Source organism: Opisthocomus hoazin, chromosome 1 (genome assembly GCF_030867145.1).
Source record: "Opisthocomus hoazin isolate bOpiHoa1 chromosome 1, bOpiHoa1.hap1, whole genome shotgun sequence".
NCBI lineage: Eukaryota > Metazoa > Chordata > Aves > Opisthocomiformes > Opisthocomidae > Opisthocomus > Opisthocomus hoazin.
The window spans coordinates 97,602,753-97,628,483 of NC_134414.1; the positions used below are offsets into that span (position 1 = coordinate 97,602,753).

General features: G+C 37.0%; 1 protein-coding gene across 18 annotated transcripts in view; it reads right to left on the reverse strand.

The window, feature by feature from the left end:
- The window catches only part of DMD (dystrophin), a 1,341,705-nt gene that overhangs the window by 645,626 nt on the left and 670,348 nt on the right, over window positions 1–25,731 (reverse strand). For all 18 annotated transcript variants that reach the window (XM_075430270.1, XM_075430262.1, XM_075430225.1 and 15 more), the window contains one exon: window positions 13,119–13,291. In XM_075430270.1, the coding sequence (XP_075286385.1) occupies window positions 13,119–13,291 (173 nt within the window). The remainder of the gene's footprint in view (window positions 1–13,118; window positions 13,292–25,731) is intronic.

Sequence of the window (25,731 nt, forward strand, 5' to 3'; positions counted from 1 at the left end):
GAAATTGCAATTACTGTGTTTTACAGGCTATGATAATATATAAAGCCTATAGTAAACACTGAAGCCTGTTAATTGATATTTCAGCAAAAAGAATTAATTAAACAATTAAACCTTTTTTCTAGCCTACATCCCTAAACTATTAATCTCCTGAGTTAATGAGTTCTGCTTTTTACTGTTTCAGAATGCAATGACAACTCTGGAAGTTGAGATTTACTGGTGTTGTCAGCATCCTATTTTCAGACATGCTTTTTAAAAATCAAGGCGACAATTTTATTATATTGAAAGCTTTAAAAGCACTTAGATTTTGGCATACAATTCTGAGATAACGGAGGAAACCTGTGACAGCTACTGAATAAATACTAAATACTCATCAGTCATCTGAATTCCTTAAAATGTGCTGGTTTATTCTAAACAACTATCGAAAGTATGAGCATATGAGGGTTTTTTTTTCCCTGAAAACAGAAACATCAACGTTTTCTTCTACTTTGGGGAATATACGCCACAAACGGTTGATTTTATGGCTGTTCAAAGAATATTTAAAATATTCTTCAACTGCATTTTCCTTATATTTTATTTTTCAGTAACTATGCTACCAGACAAAACATACAACTATTGATAGCCTATTTTGTTCCTTAGTGTGTCCTCTCATTTTGATTGTAGAAAATCCAGTTTCATATTAACAAATCACTCACAGTGCACATGGATTCTTTCTCAAAAAATAAGGTATTACTGTGAGATATCAATCGACTCACAGGAGCTGACACTCCTCATATATGTATTTCTGGGGGGGGGGGGGAGGGAGGGGAGAGGCTGGGGGAATCTCACTGAAGATAACACTGGAACACAAGGCAAAAATTCAGTTCAAGTAGTTGGCATCACTGCAAAAGACAAAGAGGGAATAGGGAAAAAGAAAAAACTCCCCTTTTTGGGTCAGGAAGTAGCACAAGCCACTCCTTTCTTAGGCTGGCATTAAACAACTGCCTAAACATATGCTTAATTTTACGGCAATAAGGCCAGGTTACACATGTGATACATTTGGGGCTTTCACTTCAAGATCTCTCTAGAGTGGGCCAGTAGACTAAATGCTTAGTTGCAGCTGAAGCATGCTAGGTGCATTCCTGGAGCGTGTCTTCTTGAATTTGTTTAATCCAACAGGAATCCAGTTCAGCTGCTCCAAGAGCCCTTCTCAGCATTAACAAAATCACAGTGGGAACAATCAGAAGATCAGTTTCTAAAGTTCTTTGCTGATCTGAACTAAAGGAGTAATGTGTCAGATGCACCACTTGAAGGCCGCCTATTGCCCAGGAAGATGTTCCTAGCAGTGAGTGCTCTTAAGCCATACCTTAAGCTTAAGACTAAGCTTGCAAAACCACTCATAGAGTGAAGATTTATGGCACCCAAGTGCTGTGCATATATATGTTTTAACCTGAAACCACTATACTTCCAGTTCTGCAGAGTAAAGTGCTTGCATCTGTCAACAAAGTTTGGATCACAAGCTTTATGAAGACAAAGAGTTTCTTTACCCTTCCTTTCACAAAATGGTTTTGGGTTGTTGAGAAGCAGGTACTTGCTCTTCTGAAGCACTTTTTAAATCTTCAAAAGTTCAAGAAATCCAATCTTTGTGAAATAAGACAGGCAGGTACCTCAGGACCACAGAACAATAACCTGTGATTATTAACGTATACTAGAGGTCTGTATCAAGCAGGTTCTAGACAGAGACTGCAGAAAATCTTACTGATAAATGAATGAAACTTCAGACATCTTAAGAGAGGCATACTTCTATCAGAAGGTCCTGATTTCTTAGCAGAATTTTCCACTGGATGCAGTACCTCCTACCATGTCAAATAAGCCTTGTGTATTTTTTTAATAAGTATGACTTCAGAGTTCCATAAAAATAAAACTTCCAAGACACCAGAGTTCCATAAAAATAAAACTTCCAAAAGTCTGAAAAAGATAATGAGCCTATAAAGAAAGGAGAACTACTGTCAGGGTCTCCAAGCCCTTTGTGCTTATAGGCATGGTTGAAGGAGAAGCAGGTGATGGGCAAGTCAAGAATAATGTCAGAGAACTCAACCCATACAAGTCCCTGTGACCAGATCGGCTGCACTTCAGGATGCTGAGAGAGCAGGAAGATGTTTGGGAAGGGTGCTTACTATCATCTCTGAAAGCTCATGGAGACCAGAGAAAGGTCCCTGACAACTTGAGAAAGGCAACTGTTGCATCCATCTTCAAAAAAGGCCGAATGTACTATCCAAGTTACTATAGGCCAGTTAGCCTCATTTCAGGTCCTGGGAAAATCATGGAGCAAGAGCTCTTGGAACACATTTCTGGTCACGCAAAAAGTAAGATGACTGGGAGCACTCAGCAGGGATTTACCAAGAGTGAAGCATGCCTCACCTATCTGATTGTCTGCTGCCATAAAATGTTGAGGTTTGTGGATGTATCATTTACTTTGACTGTAGCAAGGCTTTCAGCACCACTATGCACAGCATTTCTGTATACCATTTGGAATGCTACCATTTGGATGGATGAACAGCCAAATGGGTAGAGAGCTGGTTGGGCTGTCAGGATCAGCGGGTAGTTGTTAACAAGTTGCACTCTACCTGGTGGTCAGAAAAAAGTGGATCATCAGAGGTGTCCATCATCAAGGATCTCAAGAAGGGCATAGAGTGCACCTTCATCAGATACAGATGACATCTACATCTTAGATGTAGAATGGTTTGAGTAGGAAGGGAGCTTTAAAGATCACCTAGCCCGACCCCCAAGTACTGGAGATCCCAGAAATGGGTGCAGTAATCCAGGTGGGAGTCTCATGAGACCGGAGTAGAGGGGCAGAATCTCCTCGCTCGACCTACTGGCCACGCTGCTTTTTATGCAGCCCAGGATAGTGCTGGCTTTCTGGGCTGCAAGTGCACATTGCCTGCTCGTATGTAATTTATTCATCTACTGAGATCCCCAAGTCCTTCTCCACAGGGCTGGTTTCAAGGCATTCATCACCGTCAGGGTGAAATCAGGGGTGAAAAAGTCAACATGCTTAAGTATAAAGCTGCCATTCAGAAAGAGCTAGATAGGCTGGAGGTGCAGGCCAACAGGAGCTTTATGAAATTAATCAAGGACAAATGCAAAGTCCAGCACCCGGGAAGTAAGAACAATACAGTTTGGGAATTGGTTGTCCGGGAAGCAGCTCTGCAAAAACAGACCTGCAGTGCTGTGTGCAGCAAGCAGAACACGAGCCAGCAAAGATGACCAAGTATATCCTGGGCTGCATGGTGGGAGGATGAAAGACAACAGGCATAAAGTGAAATGAGAAGTTCACACTAGATATAAGGAAAAAAGTTTTCACCATGAGGACAGTCAGGCTGTGGAACAGGTTCCCAAGAGGCTGTGCAGTCTCCATTCTTGGAAGTCTTTAAGACCTGCCTGGCTAAAGCCTTGAGCAACTTGGTCAACCACAGTTGACCCTGCTTTGTGCAGGAAGTTAGACTGTGGGAGTGCCTGAGGTGTCTTCCAACCTGAATTATTCTCTGATTCAATGACACTAATTAAGGAAATGAAAATCTGTAAGTCATCATAGCTAGCTCTTACATAACACTCTGATCAGTAGCTCAGAAGAGATGGAAAACTAAGGAGCAAGGTGTAATCACACAGAGATAAGTTCCTAAAAGGGATTCCACTGAATTTCTTTATGACTAACAAGCTAAGCAAATAAAATATATTTTTTCTTTCTATTTTTAATGTAAGGAAATGAGACTTCAGTGATTGTGCTGTCCACCACTCATTTCCAACAATAAATTTTATAGCTTCTTTAGCCAATTTCAACCAGATCTGACAGGTAAGTATCAGTCTCAAAGGTAACTGTGTTGTTATAGGATTTTGGAAAATTGGTTGCTCGAGAGAAGAAGAACATCCTATTCATTTTGCCACTCTGGAAAGAGAAGCAGAGGGTCACTGTGGTCCATTTTTTTTGGCAGCTGTATTTCAGTCAGACAGTTAATACATGCACAGATCTAGAATATAAGTATGCTCTGCATGCTGTGGGAAGTATATGCGAATTTTTGTTATTGTTTTCAAACCTTGGCACCTCACTTCTTTTTAATTTTGTTGCTGTCATACAACACTTGTGGACAGGAAGAATAAATCAGATCATCTGCCCAGAACTGAGGCTATATAATCTTACAGTATTATCCTCATGTTCCCCTAATAGATAGAGAACTGCTTCAAGATCTTAATGAAGTTATTACTAAACCAAATTTTCCTGAGTGATATGAGGCATAATGATATAGGAGAAGAGCAAAATAATTGCAACTCTTATTTTATTTTAGTGTAACTTTTGAAAGAACATTTTCAACCCCATGCTGTGAATTAATCCCTCTTTTACTGGAAAAGCAACTGGACACTTAAGATAATTACTGATCAGATTAACTATCTTAAAATGAAAGTCTATTCTAAAAGGAAATTACATATTCCAGGAAGCAACAAAGAATACCACATTAGAAAGAGCTACGTGCAACGGATCAATGGTATAGTCTCCCCAAAATAAGAATTAACAGCAAACATGCTTTTTGCTTACTTTTACAGAAAACACCTGGAATGCTGTGCTTCAATTTGAGAAGGGAATTTCTTTTTTGTGTTAAATAAAACAATATTTGTGGTTCACCAGATAAATAAATACAAGGCTAAATTAATCTCAAGAGTATAGATTACAATATTTTCTGGAATTGAGACGACTCTACTAATGTGCAGTGTATCTAGTGCTATAAGAATGAGCCACTGCAAACAGATTTTTTCAGGTCAATTACCATAATATTCTGGATCAAATCAGAAGTATTGACTAGATTTTGCCCAAATCACCTCAGTGACTTGCCCTTCAACTAAAAGAAACTGGAAAGCTGACCAATTCTACTGAATTACTGAAGGTCACAAGGACAGGAAACTGAACTTTCTAAGTCTTAAAACTATTACTGCCAATGTCCATGACTACCACAAGACTTAATGCTTTCTACTCCAAACATAATGTATGTCTTCTTTGTCTCTTAGGTACATAGGTGTTTTGGTTTTTTTGGGTTTTTTTTTTGTACAAAACAGCTAATAAAAGAAAAGAATTGCATTCAAACTGCCTTGGAGGAAGAAAGAGAAAATAATATTTATTAGATGATAGCGACAACATGAACACAGCTGAGAAATTACAGTCATGAAAACTGTATAAAACAGAAAATTGTAACTTCTGACTTTAGCTACAGATGTTAAAAGATTAGGCTCCCTCTACTGTCAAAAAATGCACTCCCAGGAGATACTTCAAGGTAGGTGTACACTGCACCACGGCAACTAGAGAGCAGCAATCCCTTAAAAAGCATCAACGGAATTCTGTGAAGGAGCTCATGTTAGTACATCTGCTGCATTGGACCTAATGGCTGTTCCTGCAACATCATCCGTCATTCAGCTCACAGCCGACCCAGCTAAAAAATTCTTGCACAGCACAATGCAATGATTCAATATCAACAGTGAAAGAATACCTTAATTATCAACACTCACATGAAGTAATAGAAGTCATGTCAAATAAAGTTTCATACCTGAAGGTACACTGCAAGTCTCTTAGGCTATGCCTACACAGATGAATGTAGCTAAGCACGAATGAGCTCTGCCAGTGTTTTCAGACGGTTGGATGTAAAATCAGGACTACCTGTGAAATTACATAGCTGAACTAACATAGCATTGCCCCTAAAGCAAGCATACCTTGCATTTCAGCTGGGTTTCATAGCTTATGACACTGACCACAATGTCTTTTTTTTTTTTATATGTGACATGAAGGCCCAAGACAGTTCATATCCAGGCATCTCAGAGCCTATTTGCTTCTATCCATATCTGTCTTCATACATATTCCCATTCCCATAGTTCTACAGTCCACACATTCATCATTAAGCCATAATGTTTCCCAGACATTTCAGTGAAATTATTTTAATTTGTACAGCAGAAAAAGTAACTACAATAATTTTTGTATGAATGTAATGCATTTTTGTCACTGAGCATTTTACAGTAAAGTTATGCTAAGTTATGCTAATTGCCAGGCTTGGGGGTTGGTGATTTAAAAACATTCAAGATTCTTTTTCAGCTGAAACACTTCACAGCACAAACACATGCTATTTCAGATGAGATAATCAGATCTACTTATTAAAAGAAATTCTGAATTAGTTATTTTCACCTCATTTCACTATGCAGACACCTTCAATTCCTATATCAAGAATTGTCTGTGCTAAGCTCTACAACCAGCTGTATGACATTGTTTTAAAAAACCTGACTCTCTTCCCAAAAGCAACAGTATTATTTCTCGTCCTGCCTCAAATTTGCTATTTAAGCTTTAACAAATAATTTTAAATTTCACTTGTAGCCATTCCATTTAGAAGATGTTCTAATATACATTGTCCTATGATAAGAACCATTTCAATGTCCATATATGAAGCAAAAATATTTTCCAGCTTATGCTGTAAATTAAATCTTTCTAGTTATAAGCTAGGGAACAAAAATATTCCCATATATTTTGGGTTTATTTAGACTACAAATATTGACAGAAAGCCTTATCTAGATCGCCCATAATAAAAGCATTTGTACATTATATTATAACTTTTTGTTATACATTATTTTATACCTGTTTGCAAAAAATTAAGGAACCAATGAAACCTACCAATATGTTAAGTTGATGATGTGATATTATGGGGGCAAACGAAGTTGCAAATCTGTTGCAAGAATTAGATTATAAGGCAACTGCCATGGACAGCACTTCTATACAGTAAGTATGATATGGAAATTAGTTATAATTAGAAGTTATAATTATAACCTGTCTCCTTTCTTCCCTTTTCAAAATCTAGATGAACAATTTGAGGTGCTGTGAAAGAAAGCAAAAAAAAAAAAAAGCCTACCCTGCATGTAACTAAGGCATGGTAGCTATTTCAAGATTAGAAAGGAAATAATTTCCTTCTCTCCTTGAGGATGAACTAAACTGTTCTGGTTTTCACTCTCATCTCAAATCCCGAGCCAAGGGTAAGTCTAATAACAAGATTTACAACCTCAACAGAAATATGTGAGCAGATACTCTTTGTGGGAGCAGCCACTATTACTGCCTTTCTCTCAAAATACCTAGGCCTTCCACAAGTTGCTTGTCTCCCTGTACTGCAACAGAGTTAGTTAGCATTCATTCTTGTCATTCACTTTGTGAGAGTTAAGGCAAGGAACAAAGAAATGCTGACTGGGCTTAGTAGAAAACAGATATTTATTTAACACATATTTACATACAAATTAAATTATATTGTTTCATTATACTTTCTAAGTTAAGATTAATCTCACCTAATTTTATCTATCTAAAAATAATGTGTCTAGTCATCTCATCTAGTCTCCCTGAAGAGTTAATAGGCTCACAGTATAGTGCAACAGAGTTACCTGTGAAATAATTGCCTGGGAGCATTTAACTGAGAAAGAATCTAGACAAGTACTGTAAAACAGATAACTAAAACTTGGATAGCTAAAGATAGGTGAGTTGACTCCTGTCTTCAAAGACTGCACATTTGCAGAGCATTGTTGGTGACATAGATGGAAATTGGGAATCCAGAACTGAGAAACTTGGAAAACATAAATGGCTTAAACAGCCCCCCTATGATATTACCTACAGTAATTCTATTTTTATGTTCCTTAAGATAGTTCTGACAGTCAAGGCTACAAAACCATTTTCCTAAAGGTTCTAAATGTGATTGTTTTTTCTTTTATTTTCAGTTTGGATGGCTGAATGTTTTGCAAGGTTAAGTAGTTGTAAAATGGATAATCATAGAGGGATTCCGTCCTAAACATGATTTTATAATGACATGTCAATGAGAAATCCATGAAAGATTGGCACAGGATGAATGAAAGAGTTGTGCCCCTCTGAAGTAAGAGATTGAGGCCATGCAAGACGTTTTCAGGCATCTAAATGTTTCTAGAAATCTATATTCAAGCAAGTAGGTTTCCTCAGTATTTTAATACTACCTGGCTTCACACTCATCAATTGCTTATAGATATTACTCTAAGATGGTATCTCATATTCTGAAAAGAGAACTAAACTGTGAATGCATCACCTGGGCTGAATCCAGATGTCTTGGTATCGTATTCATCTGTTTTTATCTAAGCAAGTAGAGCACAGAGACTGAATCTGATTCAGATACCACACATAGACAAGAAAGTCCTCAAGGCTTACTGGTGGGCTGGTTCTGCAGCTGTACAGGACATACGCAGGTTATTTAAATTTGAAAAAATAGCCTCCATCTTTTATTTTTCCTAATATCTTGATCCATGCATCAGATTCTTTCTCAACTTGACAGAATACATCAGTAAGAGATTACAACATCTGCTACTATGTGGGTGTTAAAAATAAGACCAAGGAATAGACTCTTTATGTATAATACATGTGTTTCATTAGGTCATATCAAGCTAATCAACAGCTAATTTAAGGCTACTCAGAAATAACTGGCAGTTGTACTACTGTCCAAAAAAGAAAATAATTCTTAGTATAAGCATGTTAAACTAGTTCTTTATGGTTTGCTTCTGTTACTACAAAAATTGTTAGCTGTTTGTGACTTATATAAAGCCATCAATCTGTTTTGGCACCATTTTTATAGGTTTGGAATCTTTTCTGATAAAAGACTGGTATATCACTTTTTTCCTTCTTTGCAGAATTAGCAAGAAACATTTTGCAATGATATCTGGTATCAACTTATCCACATTTTCTCATAACATTTAATTTTTAGTAGATTTCAGATCAATTAGAAAATCATTAATCTAGTCTATAATGTATGCCCTGGAAGATACTCCTTAAATAAGACATGAAAAAGGCAAAAATTAGTTATCTGAAATTAATATGAGGGATCCATTAGAGTTGTAACTCATGATCAAGAAACAGTTTCAAAAATGTTCAAAGTCTACAATATATGTAAAACTGAAGTATCTTACTTTTAAATCAGATTCTTTTGAGTGTTTTTTCTATTTTGTCTGCCTTGTTCTTAATTTTTTTTTTTACATTCTCTGTGAGTGTTTTTTTTATTGCTATAGAAATATTTAAAATTAGTGTATTGTTGGCCTATTCTGGAAAGTTTCTTGCACTTTATTGAATCAATGACTTCTGGCACTGTTAGAAAGGAATACTTTCAGGGAGTACATGTTGTCCACAGAAACAAGTCTGAGGCATAAATATCCTGAGAAGACAATATCCTGACAAGAGAAACAAGGTCTTCCACAAGTGGTAAGTTGATAAGATAAATAGTTATGTGAGACAATAATTAAAAATCTATTTTCTTTTATTATTTTCTCTTGAATAACATTTAATTTTTGTCCCAAATATTATGTGTTCTCATTGAAGATATATAGGGACTGGTGTTAGCATTACTTCCTATATAGTCATGATTAATATGAAAAAACAGTATCTAAGGCTGCTGCAAAGAAGGGAGACTATTGTTAAATTCTAGTACAACGACAGGAAAAATTATGGCATCTGAATGGTTATACTTACTGGCACTGTAACGTAACTCTACCTTACAAAATTCAGATTGTGTTATCTTAATGTGACTATTGGAAAACATAACATAGAAATTTAGTATTGTGAGAGCAAAGGCTAACGTTATAAATGAACTCACAAATTACTCCTTAGCTCACAAAAGACAAATCATGCCACTGCTGCTGTTTCCTGGAGTTTGCTGTGCACTCAGAAAACTAAAACCAAAGAAATAAATTTCACTTGGTATAAGATGGTGTGACCCCCACATAAATAAACGTTTAAATGTTGGAAACACAACAAATTATTGTGTCCTAAAATCAATTTGTACAGCAAAGAAACTCACTCCTATTAAAGAAGCATGCTAGATCTAGGCTTTACTTAAAAAATTAGTCAGTTGAAGACTAGCATCTCAATGAGTTTGTGAAAGGAGTAAAAATTTATATTCATCCTAGGGTTCCAATACAAATGAAAGAGTACACTAGGATGATGACAGCATTTTTGCTCATACTTTTTCAGTGAAATAGTGCCTGTTATCTTACAGTAAGTACAGTATGAACACTTATTCAAATACAGAAAATACGCTAAAATGACAACGTGAAACAGCAAGGTTTTCACGTGCTGTAGAAGAACTGGACTCATAAAGCTATTTGAGTATTTATCATCACAACGAATTTCTGTGAAACTGGCACATGCTTTGCTGTACAACAAACTGAAAATATAGTTTGATTTTAAATTAAAAGAACTCACTATAAAGTTAATTACAAAGTATATAGATATAAATCAGGACTTCCAAGAAACCTATTTCACACAAAAGAATTCATCATGAATGTTTCTGTTGATTTCTGTGAGATTTAGAGATGCTAGTAACTACAGGGGTAAGGAAAATTGGTTTGTTCTTCCATCTGTCATGGTGATAGTTGACTTTGTATTTACTGTAAATAATAATTTCCATGTTATTACAACCCTTTGATTACCTAAAACCAATATTCAGAAATTGACATGGTGTGGTATACTTCTTTCTGTAACCTTTCAAACATGGAATACTCAACTTCACTTAGATACACTCCCTTGAAAGCAAGACAGAGCTCCAACAATAATTCCAAAACTGTCCTAAAACATCATCATCAATAGCATATCTCATAAACACAGCTTCATCCATGTCTCAAGGGCAGACTTACACTGATACTTTCACCCCTTACAGACACAAACTGCTAGAAGCAAAATGCTAAAGGCCATTCCTTCTCCTCCCTGCCACTCGTGTGCAGTCCAAATGTGCCTCACAAGCTGCAGAAGCTATAGGTATCATCTCAGAGTTCAAACAAAAACACTGAAAGAGTGACACAGTAAGACTGACATCACAAACAAAAGATTTAAAAGAAAAAGAAAGGCTTGCAATTCCAGACAGCAGTCAAGCTTATCATCACCTTGAGTTGCTGTCCATTATACTAAAAGAGGATGACTCCCTCAGGCAAACACCAGCTGGAGCGTAATCATACTTTACACTTCTCTAGTGCCTTTATCCAATGACCTCGAAATACTTGACAAACATAAATCCATTTCACCTCAGAACACTTTCTGCTGCTGGCTGTTGTCTAAATAAGGGATAACTGAGTGGCACTGCCGGTGGTCCAAGCTTTCAGCTAACAGTAAATCGCTCTCCTTGCTATGCACCAGTGGTAGGAAATGCATATGGGGAGATGCTAAAGGTTTCCCACAGCTTGGTCTACTTTATCAATAAGAGTCTGGGCAAAGCCAGACTCTGGGAAAAGTGCAACACCAAATATCCCCAGTTTTTATTATCTGTGTGAGCAGCTTGGCTTCAGTATCTGCTGCTAATCTAGCCTTCATTGTTGTACATGGCATCATGAGAAATAGAAGAATCTTTCTTATCACGCCAGAGCCAGGTTTACTATTTTTAAAAAAGTACTGTATGGGAGAATCTGGAAACCTTATCAGATTCTAAATATCTGTTTCTTACACTTTAAATATTGAGACAAAACCGATGACATAAAGATTACTGAATAATATTTTTTACTATGATTCTCTCTGATTATTATTTTTTTAAACTTTCTTTCTCTCTCAAGCAACCCAAAATCAAAGCTAGTGACTGGCTGTCAATCAAAATAATATGTCTGTACAAATCTGCAAAGTTACAGCTGTCGACAAATATTTCTAAACAAAGAAAACACTAAAGTTACCCAGTCTTAGATTGCAGGACAAAATCAGTGCAGTTTAAGGTCATGGGAAGTATTTTTTTTCCTTCTAGACACTGCTTACATGTTTAGGTTCATATCTTTTGCTACTATCAATGCAATAATTATTCGGACAGAAATTTAATTTTTTGCAGAACAATTCTAATAGTTTTAAGAACAGTTTCTGAGATAAGGGATATTTTTAAACATATGTGTAGTGTAAAAAGGGATATTCTAGAAAATTTCAATCTGTTATTTTTTTGGACTTATCAAATTCAAATTTTAGTGTCAAGTTTCACTATTGTCTGAAGATCTAATTCAGCAAAATTCTTATGAATGGACAATTTTAGTAAATGGAACTAGTCATATACATAAGGATTTTTAGTATGAGATTAATAGTTTACATTTTCAGAAGAATTATCAAGGACTTCTCTGCGGTAATTCAATAAATACTTGAAACAATGAGTTTTTTATCTAAGGCAAACTTATTTGTTAACTCTTAAATTACTCATAGTGAAAAAAAGTATATCCAACAAATCATAGAAATTTCTGTATCACTGCCAGTAACATCTGATATATCATCTAATTTAAAAAAATTAAAAGAGGAAATACAAACCTAGGTATTTTGTTGCACAATGCCAAAAATTTTAAGCATCAGATATCTACTACAGAGTATAAACAAATTACTGGATTGCTAGTCTGTGCTGTGTTACTAACGTGAGCCATGCCTGAATTAACAAAATAGCTTTGGCTACATTTTGCATCATAATATGATTCCCAGATTACAAACACCACAAATAATATACAAGGAGAAAAATAATAAAAGTATTTCATGATATTGTAGATCACAGCTTTATTTATTATCATTTTAATGCCTTTCTATTCTTCTCTTGATTGTCCTGCCTTGCTGTATAATGTCTAATACACAGACTTACAAAAAGATGACACTAGATTTAGAGCTGCTAACAATTGTAGCTGGGCTTCCTAGACATAAAGTGAGAACTGCTTCTCGAACTAGTAAACCCTCTATAATTAAAAGGGATTGTACTCTGATGCACCCATTACAGATGTAGAATTTTAAATCAATAGTACAGGTACAAAAGTGTAAATGCTTAATACTATCAGGGTACAGGTATGTCATTTATAATGACATAGGAATATGTATGCAATATCATGCCAGGTTTTGGTCTAATGCAAATGAAAGTTGGTAAAAATATTTTCAATTTTACAAAAATCCTCATAAATTAAATTACAATTCCCTATACACATTCAGTGCTTAGTTAGAAGAAAGTATCTTTTCCAACTTTGAAAGGTATTTCAAAGGTATGCAAAAAGAAGACTAGGAACCAATCACCAATAGTAAGCCAAATACTAATGGATGCCATCACAAATGACAATTTTTAGAAGTTACTTACACCTGCCGGTGTCTGTACATCTTGTTAACTTTGTCCCACTGGAAGTTAAGCTGAGTCAGCTTGTCTTGTATATTTGCCGCTTCCCTTGGTGTAGCACTTTGCAAAGCCGGCATCTTCTTGCTGTGAATAATGTCTATATGACCCAGCAGTCTCCCCAGGCTATCTTTAATGCTCTGTAATATCAAGATTTTAGAAAAGAAAAACAAAACATTGTTTTTATAAATAAACTGCTCATAAGTAAAAGATAGAAGGGAAAAATGCTAATTAAACAGAATAGACTAGACTATTTCAGTTGGAAGGGACCTGCAATGGTCATCCAGTCCTAACTGCCTGACCAATTCGGGGCTGACCAAAAGTTCAAGCATGTTATTAAGGGCACTGTCCAAATTCCTCTTAAACACTAGCAGGCTTGGGGCATTGATCACCTCTCTAGGAAGCCTGTTCCAGTGTTTGAACACCCTCTCAATAAAGAAATGCTTTCTAATGTCCAGTCTAAATCTCCCCTGGTGCAGCTTTGAACCATTCCTATGCATCCTATCACTTGATCCCAGTGAGAAGATGTCAGCACCTTCCTCTCCACTTCCCCTCCTCAGGAAGCTACAGAGAGCAATGAGGTCACCCCTCAGCCTCCTTTTCTCCAAAACAGACAAGCCCAAAGCCCTCAGCTGCTCCTCATAGCACACTCCTTCCAGCCCTTTCACCAGATTTTTTGTCCTCCTCTGGACACAGTCAAGGACCTTCACATCCCTCTTAAATTGTGGGGCCCAGAACTGAACATGATATTCAATGTAAGGCTGTACCTACACTGAATACATTTATTTTGACCGGCTGGTAATACCGTGTCTGACGCTCCCCAGGATGCAGTTTGCCCTCTGGGCTGCCAGGGCACACTGCTGACTCCTACTAAGCCAGCTGTTGAACAGTACTCCCAGATCCCTTTCTCCAGGGCTCCTCTCCAGTCACTTCTCTCTCAATTTATACCTGTGCCTGGCATTACTCCTGCTCCTGGCATTGCGCATATCCTAGGCGCAGAATCTGGCATTTTGACTTGTTAAATTTTATCCAATTATTCATTGCCCAATGCTCCAATGCATCCAGTCCCCTCTCTGCAAGGCCTCTTGTCCCTCAAGAGAGTCAACATTAGCTTTGACAATAATAACAGTTTTACAATAACCAGGTAATAATGACTGACTGTCCATCCTTTGAAGACTTAATAAACTATATCTCAGAAGGGTGATGGCTGGAGGGGAAACAAAGTGCTATTGAATTCAGTCACTCATTAATTCCTTTATACCAAGGTTACACTTTTTTTTAACCCCATTTCTTCTTACGAAAGTAGAAAAAAGTCCCATTTTACACACTTATGTTTAAGTGTTCTTAAATTATGTTGCTGTTTATGCTTCTCTTTTATACTTTTTTTCAGCAGATATTAAACAGATATCAAAGTAACAGCACAAAAAAATAGTTTATCAGGTATCACTAGTTTTGCATTTTGCTGGCTATTCACAACCCAACATTGACCATTCTTCAAGTAATCATTTCATCATTGTTTCAGAGAAAGACAAAATACTTCACAGTACACCTACATAACTGCACATTGCCATGTGTTGGCAGACCAAAAGGAAGAAAAATTGAATTTACTCTGGACTTTTAATATCTTAAAATGTGTAAAAGCATTTAAAACTCCATACATTGTCAATGACCATTAATTATGCGTTTATCAATCCATTCAGTTCCATGACTGAATTATATGGGTTTTCTTTTTGCTCTATAAAGGAATATACACATATGCTGCTTCTTTCTATTCTGTGAACTAGGTAGCATTCAACCTTTCTCTTTCTACTAAATCTTTTTAGAATCATTTCTATGATTTGAATGACTGAATTAATTAGAAAACGCAATGCTGAGGAAAGATATTGTCATAAACTGCATGCTGACTTCAGGATAAAAGCATTGAATGCAACAAAAAGTAATTAGCAGAGACTTCCTCCTTGTGAATCAAGACTGATATGATGAAATCCTCAAGCAGAGCACTTCCTGTCACATTCCTACCATCCAAACAGGTATAATTTGGTACTTCTGTGATTTCCTTGTTCTTTACCAGAAAGACAACACAAGTAATTTTTGAATCAACAAAACCCCATGAGTTACATAAGCTTACATTTCAGCCCCACATTATGAGTACCAAAAACAGAGAAAAAAATGCAGGTTTTGGAAGAAAAGCTTGCCTTTCAAACTTATTTAGACAGCTGTCATTTCTTTACAGTCCTGGTAACATACATTGTATGTACCATCATCAGAGAGGAAACACAAGCAAAAGGAATGTTTCCGAAATGCACTTAATTAATTCTTTACATTTCCATTTCCTTTTCTCGTATGTGGCCTCTTCCAGCCTCAGTGCAACAAGGCACATGATACTTGTGCTGTTCCGGGGATTTTATTTTTCTCTCTGTGGTATTTGTGTTTGGAAGGAAAATGCTCTCTCTTCCAGACTAGTGAAGACATCAACGTAAAGCAAGAACGTGTCACAACTGCTGATTTCCATCAGCTAAGCAAAAGTCCTTTCCTCAGTGAAGTCCATTCTTCTGAAAAGCTATGGCCATGGTTCCTTACAACAGTGAACTTTGCGCTGTACCTCTTGCTGCCTGAATAAAATGCAACCAGTCATGAAAGAATTCAAATGTTTTGGATTGATGACTGCATCACATTGGTTTTAGTCTAAAGCTAGACTGTCTTTCCCTAAAGTTTTTAATTTCCTCCTTTTCTCTTATGAAAGGTTAACAACTATGAGATTTTGTGTATTCAGAACAATAATTTGGATGACATAAACAAAGCTTATAAGAATTTGTATCAAAGACAAAGGATCCAATAATCCAATATGCCACTGAGACACTAAAAGCCTCAGATAATTCCTGAGATAGGTATATTCAAACAGCAGTGTAAAAATAAACGTCTCCCTCCTCCATTCAGTGTCATAATATTTAGCCATTTCTTACCATTCCTGCTTTTTAATGAATTCTTAATTCAGGTGTGCACATGTCTCACTGAAACTGCTCCACAGAGAAAGGAATATTCTCCAGATAAAAATCTACAGCCATATTCAACTTTTACTGTAGAATCATAGGCTAGTTTGAGTTGGAAGGGACCTTTAGAGGTCATCCAGTCCAACCCCACTGCAATAAGCAGAGGCATCTTCAATGGGATCAGGTTGCTTGGAGCCCCATCCAACCTGACCTTTAATGTTTCCAGGAATGGGTTTGAAGGGACCTTCAAAGATCATCTACTCCAACCCCCTAGCATGGGCAAAGACATCTCTCACTAGATTAGGTTGCTCAAAATCCCAGCCAGCCTGATCTTGAACACTTCCAATGATGGGGCATCCACAACTTCTGTGGGCAACCTTTCTCCCATCTTTTCTTCAAACTCCCTAAAATTCCAATACCACTATCTGTAACTCTTCTGCCATGGTTCCACCCCTGTTTCTTCTGAAATACATGAGCCTGAGAACGAGTACTGAGAACTTGTAGCTGAAAATTTATCAGACCAAATGACCAAAGACTCTTAGTCTCATTTAACACAAAAACATTCTTCAATTGCTGCACACAACTCTGCAGTAACTTTGTTCCAGAGATAAGGGAGAATGCTGATTTGACAGTTATGAGAAGTATAAATTGCTAGTTTGTGTGTGAGAGGCTCTTTCACACAACGAGCACTTTTAAAAGGAGGTAGTGATCAAAGAATGTTTTGTTATTTTACAGTGAGTAGAAAAATAATGGGTGGCAGAAAGCCAAACAAAAAAAGAAAATTACAATTGCCTTCTAACACGTGTCACAGTGTGGTTAAACCTTGTAGCTAGAATCTGATGGCTCTGTTTCACCGTGCATGAAAAAATCAGATTTGCCTTTCCTTCATTTGTGAAGAGCAGGCATCAAATTTGAATTACTACAGAAGAGATTTTAGAGGTTATAATGTACCAGAAATAGAAGAAAAAAGACCATGAAATAGAAGAAAAAAGCATGAATGGACTCTTTCTCTATCTGTTGCCATTCTTGTCATAGCAAATGAATCTACCCAAAGAGTCCCTCAGACATCCTCTCACATGATTCAGACAGACATGGGAAGTCAGCACTGAACATCTGTGTTTTATTTCCCCATGGGTGGTTAGGAATAAGAATAATCTAGTTATTTAGGTGCAGCAGAATTCCAGTCTACACACATGCTATACAATGGAATTACTAAAGAATATAAAAGCTGTACTAAGCACTGACAAGCACAATATTCCATCACATTGTTTTGTCTTCCCTTCATCTCCACTAAAAATTATGTTTCGGATACATAGCTCGTGTTTCGTAATACAAATGAAAAGTAGAATCGTCTTTCATCAGTTTCAGTCAGAAACAGAAACACAGCTAGTCAATTCAATATTGGAAAAAAAAAAGTATGATAAAACATGTTTTCATCTATTTTAATTACAAGTAGATAAAAAAGGGTAACTTGGCTTGTTTAATTCTCTTCTGCTCACCTGATTTGCAGGACAAGCATCTCATTTATACACCAACACATTATAAAAAGGATGAAATAGAGGTCCAATCCTGCAAACCTCTGTTCATTGAAATAATTTCACCTATACAAGCTGAAGTCCAGAAATTCTTGTGATAGCATCTTCAAAGGCTAAAAAAAATAATTCCTTTTTTGTAATAGTTGTTGCTTTTCTTTGCAATATTTTAAAGGCAACTAAATTTCAAATAATACATTTTAGAAAGACATTTACAATCCGAAATCACAAAAAGGAAACTATATGAACAGTCTAGTAATCACAAATTATAGCAATATAAATGTAGTTTAAATTGTAGTTTTACTTAGGAAAATTTCACACCATGATTTTACTTTTAATCTTCAAGGTTTATTAGTATTACTGAATAGAAGATGAGAGGGTATATTCCTTTCTAATAGTTTTTTGACGGTAATAATGACACCTGAACTTTATATCCTGGATATAATACTCACTTCATAAAAAATCAGCTCGAGTTCATGTTGTTAAATTTTTGGGGGTTTGTGCTCAATTATTTAATGGAATTCACTTTCAGAATATTCTACATATTTTAATTAATATATGCATTAACATTTTAATTTTAAATATTCTACAATTCTTGAGCCAAGTCAGTCATAAAACAAACAGTGCTTTGCTTAGAATTTAGCAAGTAGAGTGAAAACAAATGAGAATTAAGCCAGATGCACAAGGTCAATCAAATTGTAATGAATAGAGAATGGCTTGAGGAATCTGCTACCTCACATTTGTGCTCATTATTTCAACAAATGATCTTCAGGAAAATTCTCCAACACTAAATTTGTTAACCTACATGCTTTTTGCACAAAGTCAGCAATGTAAGAAATAGAAATGGACTTTCAATTTGCATAACTATATTATTCAGAAAAATATATTGTAGAATTCAGTAAGAAGGAAGATACTTTAAATCTGAAAGATATTATGACATGTTCAGAAAGGACAGAAAATTTTTATTTTAACCTTAACATGCTAAGGAAGATATAGAAACAATTTCAACAGGTACTACTGTAGGAAAGTCAATGTCACTCCGATCTTCAAAAAGGGCAAGAAAGAGGACCCAGGGAACTAGAGGCCGGTCACCCTCACCTCCATCCCAGGAAAAGTGATGGAAAAGCTCATTCTGGATATCATCTCCAAGCAAGTGGAGAAAAAGAAGGTTATCAGGAGTAGTCAACATGGATTCACCAAGGGGAAGTCATGCCTGATCAATCTGATAGCTTTCTACAATGGCACGACTGGCTGGGTAGATGAGGGAAGAGCCGTGGATGTTGTCTACCTAGACTTCAGCAAGGCTTTCGACACTGTCTCCCACAACACCCTCACAGGGAAGCTCAGCAAGCATGGGCTAGATGAGTGGACCGTGAGGTGGATTGAGAACTGGCTGAATGGCAGAGCTCAGAGGGTTGTCGTCAGCGGCGCTGAGTCTAGTTGGAGGCATGTAACTAGTGGAGTACCCCAGGGGTCAGTACTTGAACCAGCCTTGTTCCACTTACTCATCAATGACCTGGATGAAGGCACAGAGTGTACCCTCAGTAAGTTTGCCGATGATACAAAGCTGAGAGTGGCGGCTGATATACTGGAAGGCTGTGCTGCCATTCAGTGAGACCTGGACAGGCTGGAGAGTTGGGCAGAGAGGAACCTGATGAGGTTCAACAAGGGCAAGTGCAGGGTCCTGCACCTGGGAAGGAACAACTCCATGCAGCAGTACAGGCTAGGGGCTGACTTGCTGGAGAACAACTCTGCAGACAGGGACCTGGGTGTCCTGGTGGACGACAGGTTAACCATGAGACAGCAGTGTGCCCTGGCTGCCAAAAAGGCCAATGGTCTCCTGGGGTGCATTAAGAAGAGTGTGGCCAGCAGGTCGAGGGAGGCTCTCCTGTCCCTCTACTCTGCCCTAGTGAGGCACCATCTGGAGTACTGCGTCCAGTTCTGGGCTCCCCACTTCAAGAAAGATGAAGTGCTACTGGAGAGTCCAATGGAGGGCTACGAGGATGATGAGGGGACTGGAGCATCTCTCCTACGAGGAGAGGCTGAGGGAGCTGGGCTTGCCCAGACTGAAGAAGAGAAGGCTGAGAGGGGACCTAATATATACTTACAAATATCTGAAGGGTGGGTGTCAGGAGGATGGGGCCAAGCCCTTTTCAGTGGTATCCAGTGACAGGACAAGGGGCAATGGGCACAAACTTAAGCAGAGGAAGTTCCATCTGAACATTAGGAAGAACTTCTTCACTCCGAGGGTGCCTGCCAATGGGAAGTCATGACTGAATTCCTTGTTTTGCTTTGCTTGTGCACGTGGCTTTTGCCTTACCTATTAATCTGTCTGGATCTTAACCTACGAGTTTTCTCACTTTTGCCCTTCTGATTCTCACCCCCACCCCACCAGGGAGGAGTGAGCAAGCGGCTGTCTGGTGCTTCGTTGCCAGCCGAGGTTTAACCACATCAGACACAACTTACCAATAAATCATAAGTTAAAGGTTTACAGTGACAGCAGATTTTTCCACATTAGTGCTATTACCAAAGCAATGAAATTCTAGAAAATTCGAATGATTTTATTTTTGTTTGAATTCAGTGTCTTCTGTCATGTGTTATGACAGAGTATGTTCTGAATATAACATGATATTCAAACAGTGAGATATTTATGATTTATTATTAAGTATCTAGAAATATTATTTCTCTAGCATAGGAATTTAAGTCATGGATGAAGAAATCTATTTCATGTTACACACCTTAGTATTTATGTATGTTATCCAGCTAATCAAAAAATTATGTTCTAAACATATATTTGAAAAAAAAAAAAAGCTTAGAATTATACATATTCAAAATGTGGAGAAGACAAAAATTCAGAAGTTTTGCATGTCAGTGTTTACATTTTCTGGCCTTTACTTCTGAACTCGGAAACCTTTCCCTGGAGCAATCACGAGGAAAAAAAGCCTGAGCACTATAACCCCAGGTAGAGCATGCTGAGGTTCTGAGACTATCTTGTGCATGTATAATTTTGTCACTGCTAGGAGCTGCTGGAGAACTGAGTAAGCTGCAGGGAGAAAAGCTTCAATAGCCAATATGAAAAAAATGATCTGGCAGAAAGGGTGTCAAAATTGGCCATCAATTTCACTGGGATGGCAAAAAGCATAAATCTGATACAAAAAATACACTGTGTCAGATTTCACATCCCTGTATCTCTTGATGGTTTTCGGTTAAACTTGGAAAACAATGGTTTTTTTTCATTTTCCGTGTTTCCTAAAATGGAATAAACAAGTTTATTGAAACCTACACAAATGAAACAAAAGAAACATAAGACAGCCATTTAGCAAAGGAAATTTCAGCCCTGTTGATTCAAATGTACCATTGTTTTAAACATTTGGGTTTTCATATCACAGAATCACAGAATGGTAGGGGTTGGAAGGGACCTCTGTGGACCATCTAGTCCAACCCTCCTGCCAAAGCAGGGTCACCTAGAGCAGGTCGCACAGGGCCTTGTCCAGGCGGGTCTTGAACGTCTCCAGAGAAGGAGACTTCACAAGCTCCCTGGGCAGCCTGTTCCGTCACCCTCAGAGTGAAGAAGTTCTTCCTCATGTTCAGACGGAACTTCCTCTGCTTCAGTTTGTGCCCATTGGCCCTTGTCCTGTTGCTGGGCACCACTGAAAACAGTCTGGCCCCATCCTCATGACACCCACCCTTCAGATATTTATAGGCATTTATTAGGTCCCCTCTCAGCCTTCTCTTCTTCAGGCTGAACAAGCCCAGCTCCCTCAGCCTCTCCTCGTAGGAGAGATGCTCCAGTCCCCTCATCATCTTAATAGCCCTCCGCTGGACTCTCTCCAGTAGCTCCTCATCTTTCTTGAAGTGGGGAGCCCAGAGCAGGACACAGTACCCCAGATGGTGCCTCATTAGGGCAGAGTAGAGCAGAGGAGAACCTCCCTCGACCTGCTGGCCACACTCTTCTTAATGCACCCCAGGAGACCATTGGCCTTTTTGGCAGCCAGGGCACACTGCTGTCTCATGGTTAACCTGTCATCCACCAGGACACCCAGGTCCCTGTCTGCAGAGCTGCTCTCCAGCAGGTCAGCCCCTAGACTGTACTGCTGCATGGGGTTATTCCTCTCCAGGTAACAATCCAGTATGAAAAATACACACAAAGTAATCAAAAATCTATTTCCTTTGATAAACAATGAGTCACTCTTAATTTAAACAAATATTGACTTCTGTCAATGTTGTTAAAACAAATTTTGATGAATGACCTCTTTTGCCATGACACCAATTATTCTCACGTCTCCAAAAATCTCATCAGTTTAGTCTCTTCTCATGTAGATCTTTTTTACATGGCTCTGATCTTTATTTTGCCCTTCTCTGAATGTTTCCTAATTATTTTATATACTTTAAAAATATACAATATTCTTTTAAAATAAAACATAGAATACACAGTGAAGCTGTTCTGCTTACTGAGAAAGTGTTCTATTCTGAACGTCATTTTTTAACTCTTACTATAGAACAACACCTACTTTCTAGATAACAATGAACACTGAGAAAATATTTTGAAGGTATAATTCAAGTCCACAAGAACTAAATTATCCAGGAGTCTTGAATTTCAGGTGTAATTGAACTTGTTCCTTTCACTACGCCTTATATTCTACCTGTCTGCCACCATTTTCCTATCATTGCTCTGCTCCGTTGTTTAGCTTTGCTGAAATTTTTTTTTACGTTCATTCCTTTTTCTTGGTTTTGATCAGACTAAATTGTGACTTTCAATTTTTTCCAGTCTACTGCACACTCTAGCCAAACATTTAGTGTTTGCATCAAACAATACTAGTTTTCATGCAGGTTTTAAGTTACCCTACTAGTAACCTTCTTCCATATATAAAATTTGTTATAGAATAAAGTTGCTGCAGAGATGTGTGTAGCTACTAGGCAGAAGCTTTTAGTGTTAGAAAGCTATCATGAACTGGACAGGCTTCATGGACAGTTTGAACTAAACTGAATCTCTTCCTAGTCCGTGAGTAGGAAGGCCTTATCTCTCTCATCCCTTTCTTTGAGGTGTGTATTCTAATACGTGTCTTCTGTGTATGTTTTCTTGACTTCTAACTCTGCAACTCCTCATTTTTCTTAATAAATCAATTTCAAAAATATCTGTGTAAACTATACTTATCAATTCCTATTTATTCAGCATTTATGAATTCCACTGATTCTACTAATGGATTTCAATTTCTGTTTTTTTTTAAACACATCATCGACACCATCTCATGACTAGATAATATGTTCTACAATTCTATTGTAATGTAGAGTTGGTAAAACAGCGTATAACCATGGTATAACAATATGTACTGGTATATTATTAGTACTACTAATGTGAAGTGACAGGGAGATAATGGTAATTATCAAAATAGTTTTCTTCTCCAAATTACTTGAAAAATATTTTAAAAACAACAAGCACTTAAGACAAAATCTGAATGCCTCTAAGTGAAAAAATGTGGTTGTCATTTCATAAACGATTAAAGTTATTACACTGTATTTATAGTTTAGTAAAATATAAGAATCAAAATCCTTATGAAAAACGTGACAGCAATGCTCTGAAATAATTACATACAAAAGCCCTACAGAAAACAAAAGAAAAAAAATACTCCAGGTTCCTAAAGCTCTATGGCTGCAAATACTACAATATGTTATTCTTTGTCAAAAAAGAAAAAGAAACATTCAATAAAGCCCCTTATGACTAGTAATTTGAATCCATAGGTCCTGAGAAATGTGACTCACATTTAGCAGACTAAAGGAAATACTTGTAAATAAAAAGAGGGGCAGAGGTCTTGTCTCTGGGATGATTCACAATACAGAAAATGTTTCACCCCTTGTCAGCAATGTAGCATCTAGAGTGAAAGCTGGATGAGTCTGTGTCATTTGACTTTCCCAGCATAACATCTCACACTCGGCATTCCTTACCCAGGTCTATCTAAATCTTGGTTTTATATCCTTAGGCCATAGATAATTAAGATATTGAGTGATATTAACCTGAATATAAGAAATATCAGGGGATAAAAACATAAAATGCCTCCAGATCTTCCAAGATTAGATCCCTTAGACATAAAGGAGGCAGCACCTTCACAAAACATCATCCATGACTAAAATTCTGCATAAAGAACAGGAGAAAATGTAATTGAAGTGTTAAAAAAGCTGCCAGGACACACTTAAGCACTCAAGTTAAGGAAACTTTTCAGTAGGTCTGAATATCAGCTCCTCTCATCCACCCAAAAAGGCACTTGTTGTGTTTGACATGTTTAAGTAATAGAATGAAAAGTAATATATGTGTCTACATATATTGAAATTGTATGAGTTTTTAAGCAAATAGATCAATTTTATAAATATTATAAATCGATGAAATACATCTATGCACTTCAAAATTGTTAGGCAGCATATCCCTAAATGATTAGAATTAGTGGTCTATGAAAAGACATATAATTTCTGATTTATATGGCAGATTTTTGCTTTCCTTTTGTGTACAGCTGCTGCAGACAAAGAAAGAAAATACTGCTGACGTTCTATAAATGAAATACACACCTGGATGGCATAAGAGTGTCACAGGGGAAAAAAACAAAAAGAGATCCTGTATATATGTGTATGCACGAACCCATATATCTCACACACATACCTTATCTATCTTACGTGCAGTAGAGAATAGCTTCAAGCAGTTAGTTATCAACAATGCCTTTGGAGGTTTTGTAACATGGTTAACAGAAGTGCACAAAGCTTTAATTTTTAAGACAAAAGGATAACAGAAAATCATTAGCAGCTGAAGTGACAGTAGCCTTTGGGGAATGATCCATCTCATTGCTCTTGAAAAGAGAAATCAAGAGTGCTAGAGACTCAAACACCAGTTCATTTTCACTACCTGGAAATTGTCTTCATCTGCCAGAGAAAGACAACTTTCTATAAAAACTCATTTCCTTGGCTATTTGTGTACAAATCAGCCACCAACCAGTGCAACACTGACAGATATATTTGGATTTGATTACGCTCTATGTTATGGTTAATTGGGTTTTACAGAGTTGCAGCAGAAAAGCACTCTGAATATCACATTAGGTGATGTTCCTTGATAAGAATTACTTAACACACACTAAATATGTATTCCAATGGGCAAAATTAAAAATATAGTTTTGGCAATCCAAACATTTGTGGAATGATGCTTTATAATTATATGTATAGCAGATTTGTTCCAATATTTCACGCAGCTTTTAGTAGTCATGAATGGCTGGAAAAAATCAACAAACCACTTACAATTTTCAAATCTGTACAGAACTATGAGTTACAATACCTCGTATGGGTATTACCGGTTTCAGAAACCATTTTGAAAGGGGATTCTGGCTGCCAGAATCACGGGTGTGTAATGTGTACAGTAAATTCCCTGTATCCTGAAATAAGACACATTAGAAAACTGCAAAAAAAGTGCTCTATCTGTCAGTAGATGAAGAATTACTGAATAAAGGGGAAAAGAAGAGAAAAAAAAAATCAGAGCATGAAAACACATGTATTTAAATAACAACAACAGCAAACAACCCAATTTTTAACAAACTAAATAAAGACCCTGCAGGAAACACACAAGATGAACTAGAAAAAGAACTGTTAGAGTGATTATGCAAGAAGTTACATATATAGGAAACCTCTTTCTCAAAAAGCCAGATGGCTTTCCATATTAAAATTATTACATCATTGAAAAATATTATAGCTAAATGTATAATTAAATTCTATAATACAGCATTCTTGCTAAATTTAAGACTATCAAAAAAATAATAAAGAGAAATGCCTAATATGTACGGGCTCTACTGCAGGTTTGCAGCATTAACTATATAAAGCAAGTAGGCTCAGAAAATAAGTTTTGAATTCACAGTTAATACAATTAAGCAATGAACAGGTACAACCATGCCGCCATTCTACTAAATACTTTCTCACATATAGGCTATAAATGCAAATTAGACTTCTAAATTACAGGTAAACTGTATCATTTTAGCACACTCATTTTTTGCTATGTGTTAGCAAACACCGATACGTGTTAGTTTTAAT